Source organism: Myotis yumanensis, unplaced genomic scaffold, assembly GCF_028538775.1.
Source record: "Myotis yumanensis isolate MYYU_CA2020_CCGP unplaced genomic scaffold, mMyoYum1.0.hap1 SCAF_3, whole genome shotgun sequence".
Taxonomy (NCBI): Eukaryota; Metazoa; Chordata; class Mammalia; order Chiroptera; family Vespertilionidae; genus Myotis; species Myotis yumanensis.
Genome location: NW_027223754.1, coordinates 98,616,874 through 98,635,221, shown reverse-complemented (window position 1 = coordinate 98,635,221; position 18,348 = coordinate 98,616,874). Strand labels below are relative to the sequence as shown.

The following is an 18,348-nucleotide window of genomic DNA, read 5'->3' as shown; positions in this document are numbered from 1 at the left end:
CTCTTTCCTTGTTCATCTCCCCTGCCAGGAAAGGCAGGAACAACTCTGCCAAGGACCCTCTGCATATTCCCTTCTGAGGAATTGGATTTTTTGTCTCTGGTGCGTGCCAGTAAGACACAATCTTCCTAACACCAATATGTGGATTTTCAACACCTGTGAGTCTGAAAGGACAAGTTTTTCTGCAGGTCTTTCCTAGCATTTGCCAGCCCCTGTGCCTGGACTGATCTGAATACTTTTTCTCCCCATGCTATTTACCTTCCCACTTCCCCTTCCTACCTTTCACCACCCTTGGATGAATGGATTTTGAAATTCTAGCTTTTGTATTTTGTGGACCTGTTGTGTTTCTGTGATACACATGTATTCCATGTGGGAGGTAAAGGAGTATCTCAGTTGCCTTTGGTCACTCCCTTTTATAGCCATCCCTGGCTGTTTCTTGTAACTCAGGTTGGATTTTTGGTCTCTCTTCTTCCACTGCAAAAACTAAACCTGAAGAGATGGGACAGGAGGAAAAACCTCATAGCCATACCTGCTGAGTGTTAAGGAGTGATTTTCCTTTTTCTTGAAGGGGAAAAATGCTTTTTTCACTGGTATGTTTAAAGTTCCCCAACTACAGGGAGGTACCAATTTTGGATAAGTGACACTGCAACACAGAATGCTCAGAGAACCTGAACTGCAATTCTGAAGTTCTAAAATTTACTGCCAGCCACTGTGGGTCTATCTCGTATTTCAAAGGAATATTGGGTGCTGCAAATAGGAACTGAAGGAGTAAACTTATTAAACCCAATAAATCTGGGATTGGTGTTTTTCTGTCATATTTAAAGAGACTATATGGGGGCTGATCCCTCCTAACTCCCCACCTCCCCGCACACACAAAAATGCTAGCCCTCAGAACCTCAAATTCTAACTGTATTGGGAGACAGAACATTTGAAGAGGTAATTAAGGTAAAATGAGATCATATTGGTCCAAAACCCCAACCACTCTCATTGGAACTATAATCACTATTGTAAATGTCTAGATCTCATATTTTCTAAGAAGTCATCTTCAATTTATTCAGATTTTGGCAGCATAATTTTTCAATGTAATTGGATACAGTTGTCATTCCAAATGACAGTTTGTCATGAGTACGGGTCACTAAACATTATTAAACATTATTTCTGGAATAAAAAAAAAGCCCAATATAATTAATTTAAAAACCCAGAAAATCTGACTAAAATCTATTTGCTCAGCATACTTCCACAGACAAAAATGGTTCCTCACAACTACTTCACCCACTCTTAAAATAAGTTAGGATGTCAGAGGAATGGTGGCGTGAGAAATAACCTTGGCTTCTCCCCCTGAAATTTCAACAAGTTTACCAACTACTATTCAACAAAGAATTACCTGTTCAATACATAGGCACGCCTGAGAAACAGTGCACTGAAACATCTAAAGCTGGACAACTTAGAGCAGGGATCCTCAAACTTTTTAAACAGGGGCCAGTTCACTGTCCCTCAGACCGTTGGAGGGCCAAACTATAGTTTTAAAAAAAACTATGAACAAATTCCTATGCACACTGCACATATCTTATTTTGAAGTAAAAAAACAAAACGGAACAAATACAATATTTGTATTTGCATGTGGCCCGCGGGCTGTAGTTTGAGGACCCCTGACTTAGAGTAAACGGGAAATGAGAAAGGAGGAAAGTGCAAAGGACCTATAGCAAAGCCCTACAGCTTGGAGCTCACATCATGGCCTGAAGAGAGGAGGAAGCCTACAGTAGCAAGCACTTCCTTCAGCCTGGAGGAACAGAGCACAGGGTTCTGCCCTGTGGCTCTCCACTGTCAGTTCTGCAGTGGTGTTTCAGACAAAGAAACAGAACCACAGAACACTGCCATGACATGGACTCCTAAAAATTCACCTCCCGTTAACCTTGGACTCAGGTTGAGGAGCATATCACCTGTAAACCAAGAGCTAGTGCAATAGAGCTGCTGTTTCCCAGATCCCCACGTGGGGGCTTGGGGCAGGACCCCACACAGATCAGAGGTCACCAATATGGTGAGGGCAAAACAAACCCCAATCCTAAGGAGCCCAGCATTACTGCCTTATGGAAGACGTGGAGATCAAGACTGGAAGATCAAAGAGGTAAAAAATCTTGCAATTCAGCACCATCTATTGGAAAAGAGGAGAAAGATCTCTTCAGAGGAAACTGCCAATGGCCATTAATATAGACAGATAAAATCGCCTAGGCAAAGGACAGCAGCAAATACCATCAATAACCACTGTAACGAGGATAATCAGAAAGAAAATGAAAAATCCCCAGAAAGCAAGCTGGAACACATAAACATATGTGAAATAAATGACAGAGATTACAAGACTGCAGTTCTAAAAATACTCAATGAGATGCAAGAAATACAGACAGGCAGTTCAATGCATTCAGAAAACAATTCAATGAACAAAACGAGTATTTTACCAAAAAGATTTGAAACTTTAAAAAACCAATCAGAAATCCTAGAAATGAAGCATGCAATTAAGGAAATTAAGAGTAAACTACTGAGAAAAGAAAACAGAGCCAACCAGATGGAGGAAAGAATTACTGATATCAAAGATAGGAAATAAGAAATGACAAAGAGGGAAAAAGAGAGAGACCTCAGCATAAACAAAAATGAAAGAGCTCTACAAGAACTATCTGACTCCATCAGAAAAGCAATCTATATAGAAAAACCCTAATATGCAAATAGACCCAACGGTGGAACAATGGAACAACTGGTTGCTATGACGTACACTGACCACCAGGGGATGCGCACGGAACATGGCGGGCGTCAGCAGCAGGTGGTAGAGCATGGAACATGGCAGGCATTGGCAGAGACAGGATGGTGGAACAGGTGAGTGGGGGCACCAGACGAAGGCAGGGCATCAGTCGCTGTCTTCGGGGTGAGCCTCTGGTGGTTAATGAAAATTCTTTGCTCCCACTCGCCGCAGTCCCACCCAGCGCTTACACCTGCAGCCGGCGCCGGCCCCGCTCACACCCGCTGCCTATGCCGCAGCCACCGCTCGCACCCATGGCTGGCACCTGGTGCCAGCCCCAATCGGTCAGCACCGTCAGCGGGTACAAGCGGCGGCTGCAGGCCCCAATCACCCCTGAGGGCTTCTCCCCTCCCCCTGCTCCTGAGGGGCGACCTGGCACCAGCCCCAATCGCTCCGTGATATCAGTGGGTATGAACTGGGCGGCGGCAGGAGCAGGGCTGCAGGCAGACAGGGGGCCGGGGGCCACGGTGGGAGGGGCCAGTGGGGGCGCATAGGATGGACTGAGACCCACTCCTGTGCCCACAGTTCCTTTCAAGGTGCATGAATTTGTGTACTGGGCCCATAGTTTATATTTCTTGATACATCACTTTAAAAATACATTTTTTTATTTTTTTATTACTGATTTTAGAGAGAGGAAGGGAAAGGGAGAGAGAGATAAAAACATCAATGATGAGAGAGAATCATCGATCAGAGGCCTCCTGCACAGCCCCTACTAGGGATCCATGCTGAAGCCCGGCATGTGCCCTGACCAGGAATGGAATCGTGACCTCCTGGTTCATGGGTTGACACTCAACCACTGAACCACACCAGCTGGGCTTGCTAAATCACTTTTGTGTTCAAATCCATCAAACTGTCCTGCATTCATTTTTATTTCCTGTGAACATCTTGTCCTGAACCCCTCTATGGTAAGCATTCCCTACCACAGAATCAACTCACTGAGGCTGGCTGGTCCCTTCTCTTCTAACATCTCTTCACATAAAACTGGCCTTTGGGATAATTTCTAGGTACTGGATAAACATTTCAATTAATCATGGGAAAGACTCCATCTTTTGAATCTGAAGGCCTGAGTCCCAACTCTTCCAACTTAATACCTAGATAACCTTGTGTAACTACTTGACATTTCATACAGCCTTTGTTTCCAAATCTGCAGAGAAGGAATGGTATCTGAAAGAAGGTTATTCTGAGGATTAGTTAATGAAGAGTAATTTCACAAATGAACTGTAAACAGTTAAGAGCTATTGAAATATAGGCTAATTTTTCTAAAACAAGTGATCACAAAATCGTTGTTATTCCTCAAACTTGTTCCTTAGGCTTGTTATTCAAATAGTCTTCTAAATATTCAAGCTAATGCTCCCAGAGGGAGGTATTATTTACCTAGGATCATCATTCATGTCCTATTAGGTCTTCATGTGAAATTCAGCCATTTAAGGGAAGAGATGGAAGAGATTCCTGGCAACGGAACTTGAATAACCTCCTATCTATCCTTTCTCCAGTTTTCCATTCACTTCACTCAAAATAAGAAATTAGGAAAAATGACCCAATGCACTGTTAAAGACTATGCAAGATTCAGGGGAACAGACCTCCTATGTTTAACAGGAGATCATGATCTGTGGATACCTGAGATCTGTTCTCTGACAGGTTTACCAGGCTCAGGTACTCCAAGTTAAAAGAGAATAGCTCAGTTTTAAATAGATGTTTTTTCTCTGATCAGATTATCTCCAGGCTTAGGATAAGAATAAAATTTAAAAAAACTATAGTAAGCACTAAATAAAGTTAGCTTTGTACCAGGCATCTTAAGAGATACTAATTTATGCCTTGGCCAGTGGCTCAGTTGGTTAGAGCATCTCCCATATACCAATAGGTTGCAGGTTCGATTCCCAGTCAGAGTATGTATGGAAGGCAACTGATCAATGTTTCTCACATTGATGTTTCTCTCTCTCTCTAAAAATTAATAAAAACATATCCTCGGGTGAGGATTAAAGGTTCTGCCCGGTGTGGCTCAGTTGGTTGGGCATCTGTCAGTATACCAGGAGGCTGCAAGTTCAATTCCAGGTCAGGGCACATGCCCAGGTTACAGTCTTGATCCCCAGTAGGGGGCGTACAGGAGGCAGCCCAACGATGTTATGCTCTCACATCAATGTTTCTCCCTCTCCCTCCTGCTCTCTCTGAAAATCAATAAACTATTAAAATTTTATATATATATATATATATATATATATATATATATCTGTATCTACACTAATAAAAGAGAAACATGGTAATTAGCGTACGACCGCTACCCTTTTCATTGGCTAATCAGTGAGTATATGCAAATTAACTGTCAGCCAAGATGGTGGCCGGCAGCCATGCACTGAAGCGAGCAGGGAGGTTAGCTTGCTTCAGTGACTGCGGACTCCAACGTTCCCCGCCTGCCGCTGCCGGCCTCTCAGTTGCAACTCTAAGCAACTATGTACTATGTTACAAATAAGAAGCTAAACAAAACTCCAGAAACCGGCTTTCATTCAGTCGGACTTTAGCAACATTGTATCGATGTTTTCAGAGGGGAGGCCTCAGAGCTAAAGCTGGCCCAGAATAAAAAAAAAACAAGGTTGGAAGCGTCAGTCACTCACTTCCGGAAAACAGCCCTCAGCCCCTCACCCACACTGGCCAGGCACCCCAGTGGGGACCCCCACCCTGATCCAGGACACCCTTCAGGGTAAACCAGCCGGCCCCTACCCATGCACCAGGCCTCTATCCTATATAGTAAAAGGGTAATATGCCTCCCAGCACCGGGATCAGCGGAGCACCGAGGCTCCCGGCACCAGGATCAGCGTGACAGGGGGCAGCGCCCAAACCCTCTGATCACCCTGCGGCTCTGTGTGTGACAGGGGGGAGCTCCCCAATCCCCTGATCGCCCTGCGGCTCTGTGTGTGACAGGGGGCGGGGCCACAACCTCCCTATCTGCCCTGCTCTGTGCCTGATAGGGGGGAGCTCCCCAATCCCGATTGCCCTGCGGCTCTGTGTTTGACAGGGTGCAGCGCACCAACCCCCTGATCGGCCCTGCTCTGTGTGTGACAGGGTGCAGCGCCCTAACCCCCCCCACCCCCACGGGCCCTGCTCTGTGTGTGACAGGGTAGAGCCATAACCTCTCCATCAGCCCTGCCCCGAGTGTGACAGTGGCGGCACCCCAACCCCCTGATCGGCCCTGCTCTGTGGGTGATAGAGGGTGGCGCCCCAACCCCCCTCCACGGGCCTTGCTCTGTGTGTGACAGGGTAGAGCCATAACCTCCCCATTGGCCCTGATCCGCCCTGCTCTGTGTGTGACAGGGGGCGGTGCCCCAACTCCCCTATCGGCCCTACTCTGTGAGTGACAGCGGGGAGCTCCTCAACCCCCTGATCGGCCCTACTCTGTGCGTGACAGGGGGCAGCGCCCCAACCCCCTGATCGGCCCTGCTCTGTGCATGACAGGGGGTGGCGCTGCAACCTCCCCATCGACCCTGCCTTGAGTATGACAGGGGGCGGTGCCCCAACCCCCCAATCGGCCCTACCCTGAGCATGACTCAGGGTGGCGTCGCAACCCTCCCGATCCGCCCTGCTCTGTGCATGACGGGGCGGCGCCCCAACTCCCCAATTGGCCCTGCTCTGAGCCTGACCAGGGGCTGCACCTAGGGATTGGGCCTGCCCTCTGCCACCCGGAAGCAGGCCTAAGCCAGCAGGTCATTATCTCCCGAGGGGTCCCAGACTGCGAGCGGGCACAGGCCGGGCTGGGTCCCCCCGCCCCCCAGCCCCGAGTGCACAAAGTTTTGTGCACCGGGCCTCTAGTATACATATAAATTCATTTAATCTGTACAAAAACCTTAAGGTAAATATCCCCTTTTACACCTAATGAAACTGAGGCACATAAAGTTTTAATGACTGTATGATATTCCATAACATGAATGTAAAATAATTTATTTAACCTTTCCTACTGTTGAAGATTTAGGTTTTTGCCAACTCTTATATCACAAAACTACATTTAACCCCTATAATTGTCCACAGATAAACTCTTCCTTAGTCTAAAGAACTAAGAACTGATGTCAAAAACCTGGATACATATTGTTAAAATGTCATTCAGAACAGCTATTAACATTTACCCTTCCAATAACATCATTTAGGGTTATTTAAGCATACCTAGAAAACAATGATGGTTTTCTTTTTAATTTAATGGTAATTTTCTTCTTATTCATGGTACCTCACTATTATTTAGTGAGGGGTAATTTTGCATTAACTAGCAATATATATTTCTTCTTTCTTGAAATATATCAAGTCCTTTGCCAGGTTAATTTTTTTCTTATTATTTGTCCTGTAATACATAATACCCAATATTTTTTTAAAAATTAATTCAGAATATTAATCAGGAATTGAGGCAGGACAGTGAAATAGGAAAACTGAGACAGCTAAACAACATGACAGAGCAATTTACAGAAGGTCACCTCCCTAAAAATAAATCTAGGCCTCAGTTGTACATCTGCTCCAGACCCAGAAAAGCATCAAAACCAGGTGGGCAACACTAGAACCAGCTACAATGACTAATGACCCCCTGCCCTGACACTGACCAATCAGTGAAGACCATGACCCTGAGGAGCACACCTAGAAAACTGATGAATATTCTGTTGAAACCCTCTCCTGAGACCTCCCCTAAGATTCCCGCCAGTAAGAAAGAGATAAAGCCTCAAGACAAAGGACCTAGTGTAATCTCTCCCTCTAGGGAGCAGTCCCCGCCATTCCCTCCCTCTTCTTCCCCCACTTCTTCCCCCACAGGCATGCATCTCCTAAATCCTAAAGGACCCCAGCAGGCTTGCAACCAGAGGAGCAATGGGCAGCAGCAGCTCATCCCAGGCTAACACCTGAACCTGATCCCAAGGCCCCATTTTCTCTGACTTCCCAGGAATCTAGGGCAGCCCAGCCTAGGCTCTCCTGTTGCTTCTTCTATGCTAAGCCCATTCTTGTTTCACAGTCCCCAGCTTTAATAAATGTTTCTACATGGTCACACAGACTCGTGTTGTGAAATTTTTCCTGCCGAAGTCAAGAACCCACACACAACCAACCAGCCCTAGACAGACCCTCTCAGGGCCAGGTCCCCTTACCGGTAACAGAATCATGGTGGTGAAATGAATACAACCCAACTCAAACTATCTTAAACAAAACAGGAAACGCATTAGCTTAATACACTGAGAAGTCTGGGGATATAATTGACTTGAAAGGCTCCAAAAATACCACTATCAATCTATCTCTTGGTTCTAGTTGCCTCTATGCTAACTTCATTCTCAAGCATACTCTGCATTAATTGTGGCAGATTGCCAATGAAATCTAAACTTACATTCTAACATCTTAGCAACTCTAGTGATGAGCATCCTTTTTTTCTCTAGCAGAATGAAAGAAGTTATCATGCTGTCTCAGATGTGCAGCTAAATTTTTAACCAATATCTCTTATTGATAGGCCAGGTCCAGTTTCTGTTTCTGGTCCAGGAAAGCAGAAAGGAATTCAGGGAAATCCCAAACCATGTAAACAAGAATTAAAAAGGAATGACTCCCCAAAGGAGTATCAAAAAGTCTAGAACTGTTAGCATCAGAAACAATGGATTCTATGCAGTTAAAACCAACAGAAATCTGAAACATTCTAGTCCTTGGCTGCTCATCCACCTTAGAAACTCACTTCTTTCCATATATGTAACACGTTTTAAACTCCCCGTTTAGCAATATTACTATCTTAGGCACAACAAAAAACACACTCATCATCTCACCAGGGGAAGGAGGAGAGACAAAGAAAAATCTTTGAGCTAGGAGCAATTGGTCAGATCTAAATTCTTTTGGGTAGTACCTAATAATCTGACAATATAGCTATGTAATTTTATATACATAATTATCTATATATATAAAAGGCTAATATGCTAAGTGTCCGTCCAACCGGTAGTTATGACATGCACTGATCACCAAGGGGCAGACGCTCAACACAGGAACTGCCAAGCTGCAGTGACTTGGCAGCGGCAGTTCTCAGGTGACACACCCAGAAACCAGAGAGGAGGGAACCGGATTCCTTGTGGGGCCCTGCGATTCCACCTTTGGCCATGGGTTATATTGTTGCTGGGGCACTATTGGCCCCAAATCTGGTTTACTGCACACTTGTGTCTGCGTTCCACACCCAGTATGACAGCAACTTTGCAGAGTGCCCTCTCGCACTCCGGGATCCCTCGGGGATGTCGGAGAGCCAGTTTCAGCCTGATCCCCGCAGGCCAGGCCGAGGGACCCCACCTGCCAGAGGGATTCCACTCATTCCACAGAGGCCCTTGGAGCCATGGCACCACCCTAGGTGCAGCCAGCCAGGGAGGGACCTCAGGAGATTGGCTCCAGGGCGTGTCCAGCCCATCTCACCCAGTCCCACCCCACCAGCCACCTTCTAATTAATTTCCTTTCAATGTGCAGGAATCCATGCACCGGATCACTAGTAATTAATATATAATGGTAAAAGAACTTAATTCCTACTTAAAAGAGTGAAAAGGGTAAAACAAACCATCGTCACTGATTCAAAGCACAGACCGACCATACATTAATGGTCAGAGTAGCAAAAATTCCTTGTCCTGGCAATGGAGTTCCTTGGTCAGTCAATTTGGAAGTACTCATTATTACTATCTCAGAAGACCTCTCTTATCCATTATGTTCTATGGCCTTAGATATTCCTTTTAGTAGTTGTACTGCTTTAGCAGCCAACTTCCTCTTACCGAGAACTGCCTTTGAAATATAAGAATACAGGCCTTTGTTTACCAGGCTTGAGGTTATCCTGGAAATAGTTTCCCTAAAAGCTTAATAAGCTTTTGGTCAATTTACTTCAGGCAACTGGTTAAATTAGCAAACAGAGCCAGAGATCTTGTCAGGATACAGTATATGAATCTAGATTGCCACCTTTCCAGTTTCATAGCAATATTCAGTCTCAAAGCAACAGGCCTTCACAGGACTCATCCCCTTAGCCCTCAGCTTAATTATTTTCCGGGAAGCAATGTGAAACAATAAGCTGTGTAACCAGGCACAGCTATTCTAGCACCTATTCCCTAGTTGTACCCTCTTTTAAAGCTCTTTAGTAACTGGATTGTTACTCTGGTCAGGAGTCTGGAAATATACATGAGATGCTTGGGAGAAGCTAATAAAACAGAACTTTACCTGGTTCTAATTCAACCTCATCGAAAATTGGGGCTTTTCAACCTTCAAGGTTCTTGGTATGTATTCTGATTCTCTACTATTGTGGATGGTGTCTAAGGACAGAAAGGGCCTCTCTTAGTTGGAAAGACAATATTCTTTTCCCTCTATGATTTCAGGCATGCCAGCTTGGACCAAAGCTAATTCCTCTTATAAGGCATCATCAAAGGCCCCGAGACATGCCCAAAACACTCTATTATCACTAAAGTTCCAGTCTCAATAGTTTCATGAGCAAAGATAACACAGGTGACAATTTAAAACAGCTGCTCTATAATTCCTTAAGAGGAATTGGTAGAGAAAGCAACATCCTCACTGCCTTGCATTCTATTTCAACCTTTAAGGTCTGTTCCTTACAATGTCCCATTTCCAGTTACTAATGTCTACACTTCTAAGGATCTTTTCCCTGTATAAGTAACAAAAACCCAATTTAAATAGACTTCAAGCTAATCGCAACAATAATAATAAGCTTTAAAAGACAAAATTTAATGGTTACACAATAATTAATATAGGCACAGAGAACTTCAGGTTCTCAAGCAGAATCACACACACATTTCTTGCTCTTAGATTCACTTTTGGTCAAATTCTAACACAGGCATCGCCAACTATGGAATGAGTTGACTTGTTCAGCAGTGCCAACAGGAGTTCCAGCACAAGTCCTGTGACTGACCCTGTGGCTCCCCATTACATTACCATTATGCTAGATAGACAAAAATAAGAGATATCCACTATTCCTGGTAATATGACAAATGCTAACCATCATTTTTTAAATTTCTATTCAATGCACTATGTATTCTTTATTAATAATAACACAATCTTCGTTATGTGCTTATATATTTGACAAACATAGGTTTACTGAAAAGTTTTTATCAGATTCTTACTTATTGCAGGATACCAGTTTAAAATAACACTTACATATATAATAATGACTACATAAATAACATCATACATATTCCACACACATTTCTAGTCATAGGAATAAACAATATATTAATTTGACATGAGTCTAATTTATTTAAGGATCTTGGGTCTGGTTCCTACAACTGAACAGAATTTCAGAAACTGATCTTCCGCCTAATAATGTTACCTGCATACTCAAAATGCATTAACTTATCCAAGACTCAGAAATACAAAGAATAAATATTATATAAGATAGGTTCCTGCCCTCTTGGAGTTCACAAGCATAGGAGGGGAACCACCTGTAAACCATAATACCAGAGAGTGACAGGTATATCTTCATATAAGGAGATATACTGACAATTCATAAAATATGAGATGTATAGGCAAGAAATGAAAAACCTATAAAACTTATGCAAAATAATATTTAAATAGTCAAAAAGATGGACGACTGAATTTTACTAGTATAATACAGCTATATCAGTGAACCAATATGGGGGGTGGGTCTGCTAGAACCAATAAATTTCTTTACATTGTGTTGGAGAAAATATAGCAAAAGCAGAGAGGTCCTAGAGATACATTTAATTAATAGCATCATATTTGCCAAAAACTAACTAGCAATATACAAAGTACTTATTTAAAATTAATGTAACTTGACTAAAGACTGGCTATAGCAGCCGTGGGCAAACTACGGCCCGCGGGCCGGATCCGGCCCCTTTGAAATGAATAAAACTAAAAAAAAGAAAAAGACCGTACCCTTTTATGTAATGATGTTTACTTTGAATTTATATTAGTTCACACAAACACTCCATCCATGCTTTTGTTCCGGCCCTCCGGTCCAGTTTAAGAACCCATTGTGGGCCTCGAGTCAAAAAGTTTGCTCACCCCTGGGCTAGAGAATATTTGCTACTTTCGTGTCATTATATGATGGAATTAATATTTCTGTGGAAAACCTAAGAACTCAAGATTCTAAAAGTTCAATAATTACATATGCATTTTAATTTAATTTTCAACACCCAATAGCAAGAATAAAATATAATTCAAGTTAATATGAAAAGCTTACATGTCAACATAAATTAAAATGCAAAAAATTATTTTAATATAAATAAATGTGGTTTTATTAGTATTAAGGACTATGATTCTAAAATGCTTCATATTTTTAAAATAAATTTAGTTCAAATGCAGAACATACCTTTTGTTTGTAAAATTTTAAATACATTTTAATTGGAAATTATTCTGATTATCAAGCTTCAAATAAACTCCAAGGAATAAAAGTTACTGTCACATTCAATTATAGAAGAATAACTTAGAAATTTCTTTTTACCAAAATATATGATCAATATGCCAAAAAAGAGGAACTTAGCCCACAAAATCCCCTGAAAGTATCTTGTTATATTTTCAATACAATATACAATGTACTACTTAAATGTGAAAAAAATGATCATTTTCTACAATTAAGGATACACTGATATATCACACTGTAATTCATGGGGGGAAATATCTACAAATTAAATGCTATAGAATTATAGATAGCTATTCAAAAAATCCCTATTGTGCATTCTTTCATTAAGTAAATATTAATTCTCTATTTTATCTTTTCTAAAAATATGCTCATATGAAAATTTTTGATAAAAATAAACTTTCATGTTATAAGCAAAAAACATATATTTACATATGATTTACCTCAAGGAAGGAAAAATCTTATAAAAACATGTTAAGGAAGCAATGAATTAAGTAGTATACCTGCTTTATAACTAAAACAGCCAATAAATTTTTTTCTATAAATGCGCTTATTCTGTCCCATTAAGTAATTCCTCTCTAAACCAAAGTTTGTTGATGATCAGTTTTTCTTTCATTAGTAAAGCTACAACGCAAAATCCTTGACAATATGCTCTCAAGTAATGTCATTTACAAACTAATGTACTCATCTTTCAGATGCTATCCACCCACCCCATATATGAATGTTTTAAGTCAGTGATAATATCATTATACAAAATATATCCATCTACAATGGAAATTATTCATTTTTTTCTATTTACATAGAAATTTTTTAACAAACACCCACAATGTGAGTAATGAAAACACATGTCTACCTTAGGCAAATAGAAGCAAAAAATTATAGCCACAGCTGTGTTTGAAGAAGTCCTATATTTTGCTGCATGCCTAAACTTTACTCTGCAAAACTTTTAATTCTTTGGCAAGACAGGTGAAAAATAGCACCTAAAAACCAAGTATTAGTAGTCTCATATTATATATAAAGAATGTACAGGAAAAAAATAGAAAGAAAATATTTTGACAGAGGTGACTGAGAAAAGGGTACTGTTTAAGGCAGAAACTCTCTTGTTTTTAATTTTCACTAGTTTTTCTCTTTTCTGTCATAAAGGGCACTGTGATAGATATTATTCTATCCCACCTATCATTTTTATTTAATGTTTTAAATTAAGATTTCAAAAAAAAACACCACTCACTTTAGAGATAACCCCACTTTAGGGGTTTTCAATCTCTAAAAAGTCACTGAGTGCCCTAAATGGATTTTACTGGATTGTACTTATTAAACAAATAGAATTAAGTTTGATAATTATTTTTTAAATTCCTAAGATTTCCAAATATTTTCAGAATCAGCTTAAGTTTTCAATGACATTTTCATCATGAGTATATTGGAAAGATAAAGACCTAAAATTACTATTAAAGAAATATGACCCTTCATATGACCAATATGTATTCCACAATCAATATAATTAACTGAATTAGCAAGTAGCTCCTTTTGTCATTTGTTTTCCCCAAAAGTTCCATTTAAAGATTCACTGCATTATTTAAACACATACAAAGAAATTTTAAACCTAACTTTGTTTATTCCAAAAATCAATGCAGTTACAAGGTGCTAAGTAGATTTGGGGATATACCATTTCAGTACTAACTTATTTCTGAATAATCTAAACCTTAATAGTACAAGTAAAGTTAATCTCTACAATAATGTTTGCATATGAGACTTCATGGCAGATTTTCATTGCACTGAAGAGAGTTAAATGTCTTGTTTTACCTCAAAAGAAATATTTCACTTCATTTCTTAATCTACTGTGTATCTATAGAACCCCATCTGTTAAGGACTGATCTAGCAGACATTGGTACTGCTGCAGATTCCAAACCCATTAAAATCAGTTTCCAGCTTGCGAGGGCTCTATTGCCTCTTATCACGTTAAAATGTATTAAATAAGCATGTAAACAGATGTTAAAATAACCAAATAGCACATCTTTTAAAGTAAAATTGGTATTGGTTTGGTGAAAACTGGAAAAACACTTTAAATGTGTTCTTTTAAATTTACAGAAATAAAGTTATAGAAGAAATACAGTACCTGCTAAAATACTAACATATTTTGAGATCTCACCTCTTTTCTTTTAAAAGAGAAAACTAAAGAAGACAGGTACTAACCTCCTATTTGCAGCTGATTAAAATTAAAACTCTCAATAATATTTCTATTAGTGTTTTAAAAATAATCTGTTTATATCAATGTGGTAATGTTACCCAAACTTACAACTGATTTTTGTGGTGACATATTTAAAGGATAAAAAGAAGTAGAAAGAGGTGGTCTGTATTTAAACAGTAGTAAATATAACAAAGCAAGGACGGATATTATCCTATCTTTGAATTGAACACTAGCAAAAAGAAAAAAAACAGCTTTAACTTCTCTGTGAATTTAAGAGGTGCATAAACTATAAACATTATCTAATCCATGGCATCACTGCTATAGCTGCAGCGTCCTTTCAGTTTTCCAATAAACCAAATAAAAATAATGGCTTATTTGAAAAATCAGAATACCTGGGTGTCATAAAATCTCCTTGCAAGCACATTTTCTATTGCTGTGACTCCACTTTAAATACAATAGTCAGCTGATTGCTCCTGATTTAAGCCTTGCCTTCCAAAACCGAACCTTACTTAATGTCAAAGATTATTGTAAAGGAAACTGTTGGAAAGCTTTGCTGCAGCAAAAACTGCATTTACAAAACATAAAAAAATTAACTACTCTTAATTATCTGAATATATGATTCCCCTCTCCTTATTTCTTCCCCTAACATTCTGAACGCTTCTTAGCCTCAGTAGATAGCGCAAAACATACAAAGTCATACACAGTTCTGCAGTAACGCTTTCTTATCATGAAAAAAGACACACACACACACACACACACACACACATAACAAAAAACCTAGGGCTACATCTAACACCTTTCCTTTAGTCTTTATCCATATGCCACGCTGTCTAAGACAACCACAGAAACCAACCTGTATGATTTAGTGGCCTCACATTTTAACATGTTGTGGGAACGCGAGCGCGCGCATGCGCGCGCGCACACATATACACACACGCGCGCGCGCGCGACTAAAGAGGTGAACAAATTCAGGACAACATTACAAAGAAAGAAAGGGGTTGGGAGACCCTTAATAGAGATGGGGGTCGGGGGACACAGCCACAACACTCCATCACATCATAGCTTCGGAATATATTTAAAAGAAGATGCAAAACTGCATCATTTTCCTCGTCATTCGAAAACATCACACCCAGCTGCTCAAGTTCGAGCTAACGCGCTCCTCGCATTTCAGAAGCACTGGGGATTTTAGACTCCAGGGACCAGGCTTTCATCCTCGCAGAGCGACACCGGGGACAATTAACAGTATAAGAGAAAGAACTCCAGAGAAAGGGAGGCCTCCTCTCCCGCAACTAAAGTCTCAAGTCGACCCAAAACCTGCAGGGCAAGGAATGATTTACTATTCATTAAGTTGGACACTGCGCTCAGGTGGCAAGAGAGGACCAGAGGAGACCCGGGAGGTGGCGTGGCTAGGGCTACGCGCTGGCAGGTCACCCGCCGGCAACAGCGGCTGGATGATCCGGGCTCGCAGGGATGCGCAGCGCAGTGACCCTGGGGTGCAGGGAGGCTATGGGGGCTGGGAGGCAGGCAGCACGCTTTTTCCCTTACCAGATTGAGCACGGTCTCCACGATGTCCCTGTTGCTGACCTCTCCGACCTGTATGAGTCCAATCAACACTGCGAATTTCATCCGGATGTTGCGGATCGGCACCGAAGGGTTAATCATCCCAGCGGGCAGCACCACCGCGCCGGAGGCGGACGCCCCCCTCGCTTCCCCCATGCCGCTGCCCCCGCTGCCGCTGCCGCCCCCGCCGCCGCCGCCTCCGCCTCCGCCTCCGCCTCCGGCCCCGACGGCGATGAGCCCTACGGGCTGAGGCTCGAGCCCCCCCGGGCCTGGCTTCTCGCTCGCCATATGCCCGGCTCCTGAGTAGGGAAGAGCAGAGGCGCTGCCTTCACCGGTACCGTTATACCTGCCTCGTCCCCCGCCCCCCGGCCGTCGCCTCGGAGCCCCAGCATCCACCAGCGCCGCGGCACCGGGCTCGCTCCCCGCCTGCGCCTCAGCCCTGCCGGCCGAGGCGGTGGGTTACGCTCAGGCTTATTCCTGGCGGGGGCCGCGCCGCTAACCGCTGCCCGGAGAGCAGCTGTGCCGCCGCCGCCGCCGCTGCCTCCTCTCTCCCCCTCCCCGCCGCCCCGGCCCGGCCGCGCCTCGCGGAGATGCTGCCGCCGCTCCGGAAAGCCCTGAGCGCGCTGCTGGCCACGGCGCTGGCCGGTGCTGAAGCCCTGGCTGTGGCCGACGCTACGGACAAGGCTACTGCCGCCACTACCAGCGCCACTGTTGTTGTGAAGCCCCAGGGCCGCCGCTCACTCCGCCATGTTGCCGCCCCCTGCCTGCGGTAGGGCCACTGCGCCTGCGCAGCGCCTCCGAGGGGCGGAGCTGCGGTGCACCCCCTCTTTGGCCTAGCCCTCCTCGTCATCCCACCCACCCATCCCGACACCTCAGGTCCCTCCCCCAGCCACCCTGAACGGATAGGCAGGTGACCAGGTGCTTAGGGACGGCTGCCAGACCCTGGAGCCAGCTGGCAGAGGCGGGGCGGGTGGTGGCTTCCTTGAAGCTTTTCCCTTGAGGTGAATTCTCCCTGCGGGAAAGGACACAGTGAGTGTGGGTCTCCCTTCGCTGCCATCTCCTTCCCAATCCTCTGGCTGGGAGATTCATCATCTTCATATTCAGAGTCGCATCCAGCAGCTGCTACTGGCAGTACCACGTGCCTCCTAAGGTAGGGGAGTGCCAGACGACCTATTTCTGCCCCTCTGCGCCCTTCCTCGCAGCCCTGCCCGCCTGCCCCCTTGGAATATCCCAAAGAAAAGGTGGCTGGCAAAGCCACTGTGGGGAATGATCCTGTGTTGTTGTGGGAAGGATACGGATGAAATATAATGGGTCTTTTCTTTCAGCTATGAAAGAGGCTGACACCTGCACACAGGCACAACTTAAATTAGAACTTGTTAAACAGTGATTTGCTCTGGATGGAGCTCTGAACAACAAACAGCTCTTGAACTTACCTCCCAGCCTAAAAAGGATGCACCATGTCACACTGTGGGGTAATATGGTGGAAGCTACAAATCCCTTATTTTAAAGATCCCTAAGGATCCTCAGGTATGATACCAGTTAATGATGATGCCTCCCGTTTTCTCAGGCATGTACCCTTCAGAGAATTTCGAAATTGCCTAAAAATATAGGTAATTCTCACTGCCAGCATTGGTCTGTGATAAAAGTATATTTCTCTGCCTTCACAAGAAAAGAAGCAAAAAAATACTTTTAGTTAAAAAATTAAAATGTACAAGTAATCTTGCTCTAGTATTTAATTAAAACTAAATATGTATGATTGTCATTTTCTTCCTCAAAGTGATGTAATTTACTTTAATATTTCATGAGATATGCCCTTTTCAATATATTAAAAACTGCTAGAAATATTAGATATCTTGAGGAATGTTGAAATCATTTTAATTGTCAATATACAAATCTATCATAATTTGTTTTGTTATTGCATATATTATATTGGACTAGCTAGTCAACTTAATTCCCAGTATATTGGAATATGGCAAAATTCTAAATTGGTATATATCATAAATAACAAAGTTCCTCAAAACCAGTGCTTAGGGTGTGTGTGTGTGTGTGTGTGTGTGTGTGTTTAAATTTGCACTGTAGAGTTTGAGTTACTGAAATAGTTAAGCAAAAATTTATGAAAGAAGTGGCAATTGGCACATCATTAAAGTTAAATACCAATTAAATTTTAAAATGCTAGAATGGAATATTTGGAAAATGAAAATGTGTGGAAAAATTACAAAACCAAAAATTTTTAATAGTGTGACTTAGATATGCTATATAATTGAAAACTCTTGTAATGTGTTTATCCAACTACAGCACTTGTGTGTCCCAAATGTGTATCTTCTACTTTTACCAGTGCTATTTTCATTTGCAAATGTAAAATGGCATCTATCTTAAATATGTAAATCCATACTGAAAGGTCATCCCACTAACTTTTGTCACTCCACTGGGCATATTCAGGGTGGGGCAAAAGTAGGTTTACAGTTTTGAGTACAT

General features: G+C 42.5%; 1 protein-coding gene across 5 annotated transcripts in view; it reads right to left on the bottom strand.

Moving 5' to 3' along the window:
- NBEA (neurobeachin) overlaps positions 1-16,634 on the bottom strand; it is a 975,192-nt gene extending 958,558 nt beyond the window's left edge. For 4 of the 5 annotated variants that reach the window (XM_070409183.1, XM_070409179.1, XM_070409181.1 and 1 more), the window contains exon 1: positions 15,859-16,419. In XM_070409183.1, the coding sequence (XP_070265284.1) occupies positions 15,859-16,161 (303 nt within the window). In that variant the 5' untranslated portion in view covers positions 16,162-16,419. Of the gene's footprint in view, positions 1-15,858; positions 16,420-16,573 lie in introns of those variants that run through there. The other variant, XM_070409180.1, reaches the window with a different exon arrangement.
- Positions 16,635-18,348: the final 1,714 nt, after the last annotated feature.